At 39.3% G+C, this 4980-nt stretch overlaps 1 protein-coding gene across 1 annotated transcript in view; it reads right to left on the bottom strand.

Annotated features, from left to right (window-relative positions):
• Positions 1–613: 613 nt before the first annotated feature.
• ak6 (adenylate kinase 6) overlaps positions 614–4980 on the bottom strand; it is a 21074-nt gene continuing 16707 nt past the window's right edge. Inside the window, exons 4-5 of the mRNA XM_008402237.2 lie at positions 4500–4645; positions 614–857 (exon numbers count right to left, since the gene is read on the bottom strand). Of these exons, the coding sequence (XP_008400459.1) occupies positions 668–857; positions 4500–4645 (336 nt within the window). The 3' untranslated portion in view covers positions 614–667. The remainder of the gene's footprint in view (positions 858–4499; positions 4646–4980) is intronic.

The following is a 4980-nucleotide window of genomic DNA, read 5'->3' on the forward strand; positions in this document are numbered from 1 at the left end:
TTTATTTAAACATACATTACTAGCCTCTTCTTTGGGAGGTTTGTGGCAGTCTTCCTATCGCCAAGGTGCAACCAAGATATAAACAGCTCTGGTCATGTGATAATTTACTCTAAACAAGGCCTTGAAAGTGAAAAAACATTCTTGGTCACTATTGTGACCGGTGGGTTTAAAGAGTTTAATCTTCATTGTTTTTGTTTAATAAGAAAATGATCTGTAAGATTCATCAGGCAAATAAATTCTGTAATTTTTTTGTTTGGTTTAATCCCAGAAAAATTAAATTCCAGTAGACGAGGGGTCTGAAGGAGTCTAGATTCAATGATTAATACATTTCTATCTGACTGGGATGTTTTTGTGTGTGTGTGTGTATTTTTGTTGCGTGATCACAGCCAAAACTAGGCAGGAATTTTTAGGCTAAGATGAGAGGGCTCTAGAAGAACTCTGAGAATGTTAATTAAAATAAAGTTCTAGGCCCGTCTTTACAGTTTTAAAGCTGCACACAGAAAATTTAACTGCTCCACTCCTTGCTAAACACGGACCAGATAAAATTAGCTCCTGCTTACACAATTTTTCTAATATAAGGGTTAATAATTGAAATGTCTACTAAAATAAATGCTCATTTATTTGGTAGAAATACATTTATTCTTAAAAAAAAAAGTGAACTCCAGGTTTAGTTATGATCCTTTATCCATTGCTCAGTCCACTGAATTAGTTGCTGGAGGTTTTTCTCAAGGTCCTCAGGGGTGTTACTTGGTAACTGGTGGACAATCTCCTCAGAGTAGGCTTCCATGGCTTCCTCATAAATAGTTTGGAAGATCTCACACTGCACATTGTCCTGTAGTTTCTTTCCAGTATAACCCCTGTAAGCAAATAAAAAGACCAGAACATATCCAGTTTTAGAGGGTATATTTGGCATCTATTGTAAATCTTCAATAGATGCCAAACACATCAGAACATCAACATTATCAGTCAATGTCTATGAGAATGCAGTTTCATAAGGTAATATAGAACCATCCAGAGAGTGGTACAGAAAATACTTTAAAGGTAAAGGTAATTTTATCTATATAGCACATTTTCAGCAAAAAGGCTGCTCAAAGTGCTTTAGCTGAATTAGAAGAAAATACAAACAAAATAACAAACCTAAAAGAAAGACAAAAAGGTAAGGGAAACAAAAAACAAAAGTACTCCACAATTTATAAACTAATAGTTTCTCTGTCTCCATGTTTGATTCTTGTTTTGGATTGCTATTATTAAGTATTAGTAAGTTGGATACGATCTTTCCTGACCTGCAAATCTCAGCAAGAATCACATCCAAGTTGTGGCTCTGGTCCCACAGCATGTGGCCCAATCCAGTTAATTGACCCAATCCATCACTGATCAAGGCAACTTGACAAGGGCCAAAACAGCTGCCGACATCTTCCAAATTTGTCGACAAACGAGGTTTCCCGCCAACTCCAAACAGCAGAAATCTTGTTATGAATCTAAATAAATATAGATCCTCTATGTCTTCCATGTATAATGTCAACAGACAAGAATTTTTGTAAACATCCCAAGAGTCCAAACTGTATCCTGCCGGATACGTCCTCGCAGACCACTTTGCTCAGTCGTCTTGAGAAAATTTGATCAATTGCATTGAGAGATCAGTTGACCAGATCCATAATTTGTAGATTCTGAGGATGTGGAAACAGAGCAAGTAGAGCAAGCAGGGCAAAGATGGGTATGGAGGGAGCAGAGGAAAAAAGCCCAAAAATAGCCTTTAACCTTTTAAGAGGGCATTGAGAAGTGAGAAGTCGCATGGAAATTTCAGACTGTTTCAAGTAACCCCGAATACACACATGCTAGTCAGTTTCCTGTCCCTTCCATCTGGGATATGTTTTCAAGAACGGGCACGTGAAAACCAATCCAGAACAAATTTGATCTATTCGTAACTGGCCAATCCCTTCATCTTGCAAACAGCTTTAGCGCTTTTTGGGCTTCGCCAATTTCTACCACTGTTTCATTAAGAACTTCAGTCAGATTGTGTCCCCCGTCACCCAACTGACCTCCCCTAAGAGACAGTTCATTTGGTCCCCCCAAGCACAACAGGCGTTTTATCTTGTCAAAAGCAGATTCTCTGAGGCCCCCATTCTCACTCAACCTGACGCCTCGACCCAGTTTATAACGGAAGTTGATGCCTCCGATTCTGGTTTGGGTCCTGTGCTTTCTCAGATCTCTTCCAGTGACAAGAAACTTCACCCATGTGCCTTCTTCTCCAGACTACTCTCCTACTTGGACATCCAGTGGAAGTCTGGATCAATCATAAGAATCTAGCATATCTGCAACAAGGCAAACATCTCAATCTACATCAGTCCAGATGGTCCCCTTTCTTCTCACCATTTAATTTAGTCATTTCTTAGAGCCCAGGCTCCAAATATACCAGTGCAAACCTGATGCACTGTCCCGCCAGTTTTCCCGAGATGATAACATTGTCAGTAGAATTGTCCCTTCCACGTGTTTTGGTGGGGCTCTCCCCTGGGAGATCATGGACCACTTTTAGCTGCCCAACAACAAGAACAGAGAGGATGAACCAAGAACTTCAATCTACATTATGTTGTCTGTGTGCTTCCAACCCGTCATACGGAGTTCATATTTCATGTGGGTAGAATATGGCAACAATGCTCACGTCTCCTCAGCCATAGGCTTCTCTTCTTTTGACACAAGGGAAGCTATGGTGGGTATCAGCCACCATAGCTTCCCTTCTGATGAAAAAGTGTTGTCCGTCACCTCTGTTCGTCATTGCATCTGGAATAACGTCAGGCACACCTAGAAGAACGTCTATGCTGCCCTGGACTGCACTTCTGTTCAGAATMACTGTCTGGCTGACTGCAAAAAGATTCATGCACTTGTGTGTCAATCTGGATAAAAGGTTTGACTCTCCATCAGGGACATGAATCTAAAGGCATCTTCTAGCAAGTTTTTTCTTAGGTTTATTGGTTCCTTTGAAATACAATCTGTTCTCAGCCCCATCTCTGTTCACCTTAAATCTTAAACAACATATCCATATTGCATGCAATATGAAGATTGCAAATTAACCAGTGTAATCTAATGTGGTATAGATTTTACTAGTTACTTAACATCTAGCTACATGTATTTTTTTTACTATCTACCGCAATAAACATTTTGTGAAATTGAAATCTCTTCCAACTAGATCAAATACTTAAAAGACACTGAAGATGCATGTGCTAACTTATTTAGCAGCAGATGTATGAGGCCATGCAACTCCCTAAATTTGTGATAAGCCTCGCTTAACAAATATTCAAACAGCGGCCCTCACAAACAGGATGGCCAAATAATTTGAGATGGTGGGGTGTTCAGACTGAGAACCAACAGCCTGAATGGTTTCAGTTTGACAGTACAGACTGACTAATGCCGTCTAATCCAAATTGCCCACACTGGCACCTGACTAACACACTGAAGAATAAGAACTACCTGCACAAAGCAAGCTATGGTACCAAAGCGATCTAATTGACAGCTGACTGCATTCGTTGATTGGCTTGTGATTTACGACACTGAAAACTCCAAACAACATTGGAACATGCTGAGGATGGAGGAGCATAATTTTATTTTATTTTAAATTTTTTCAAAATCTCTTTCTTACTATTTATTCAATGTCACATGCTGTTTTTATTTTAATTATGTAAAGCACCTTGAAATGCCTTGCTGCTGAAATGTGCTATACAAATAAAATTTGATTGAATTTGATGAGTTTAATCAGGAGCAGTGCCACGAACGCGTGCATTGAGTTTTGCAGAGAATGACAGTATCTTAGCAGGACATTCCGCTGTGGCTAGCAGCACATCAATTTGAAGAATGAACAGCAATAAGAGAGAAATGGTACAACTGTGGCCAGCTTTCTGATGGAGTTGCAGTTTTGCGCCGACAGTGTAAAACACCGGAACTACTTAATATTAGCTTGTGATGTGAATTTTATTTTTCCTTTAGATTTAAAAAATATATATAGTTCATGGGTGGCTATATGACTGCATCCTTACCTAAACCCAAAAAGTGGCACAGTGTAATTATATTTATATGTATAGCAAAACAATCAGCTGATCTGAGTCTTTATGTTTGAGACAGCAATGAATTTCTAAAAGGCATAATTAAATATCTCGGTTTATTTTAGTCCATCAGAACCTTGAGGTTCTCCATTGTTGAGTGCCTCTGAAAACATCAGAGTTGACCACAGCTGCTGCTCACGGCCTGTCCACAATACTGAGGAACAAAGAGCATAATAGAAAAGGTCACTACCTGGGGTAGAACCAAACTGCATATTAACTGGCTAGCGTACCACCTGCCAGTGGAAAAGCATCTTAATAGGAGCTGTGTTGGCACTGGCATTAAAATAAAAATAACCAAGGAAACAAACATCCAAAACCTGCTTAAAAACAAAACAAAACAAATGAAATGCTTGTCTGAATCCTCAAAAGTTTTACAATTTTAAAAGGGGGGAAAAAAAACTTCACCTGTCTTCAAGTCGGGTGTACAACTGGGTGTTGTCCGTGCGAAGTACAAAAACAATGTGGAACCATCGTTCAGGAAACAGATCACAGCCATGATAATCTATGATTACACCACCTTCCACCATCTTTTGATCCAGTTCATCCACCACCTGTGGAATCCAGATAATTTTCATTAGCACCAATTCATCAAAGGCACCAGTGTGGTGAATTTGGATTAGTAGACAGCATTAGTCAGTCTGTACTGTCAAACTGAAACCATTCAGGTAGTTGGTTCTCAGTCTGAACGCTCCCTCATCTCAAATTATGTGGTTATCCTGCATGTATGGACTGTTTGAATCTCAAATGAATGAATGTAATAATCTCAGTAATTATTGTTTCTACAAGGTGTTGTGCAAATCTGTGCATTCGCTTCCATTACCAAAATAACTATATATATAAAAATGTCCTTCTCACCCTCCACGGGTGCTCTCTCTCTCTCTCTTTC

The sequence above is a fragment of the Poecilia reticulata genome, unplaced genomic scaffold, assembly GCF_000633615.1.
Source record: "Poecilia reticulata strain Guanapo unplaced genomic scaffold, Guppy_female_1.0+MT scaffold_196, whole genome shotgun sequence".
NCBI lineage: Eukaryota > Metazoa > Chordata > Actinopteri > Cyprinodontiformes > Poeciliidae > Poecilia > Poecilia reticulata.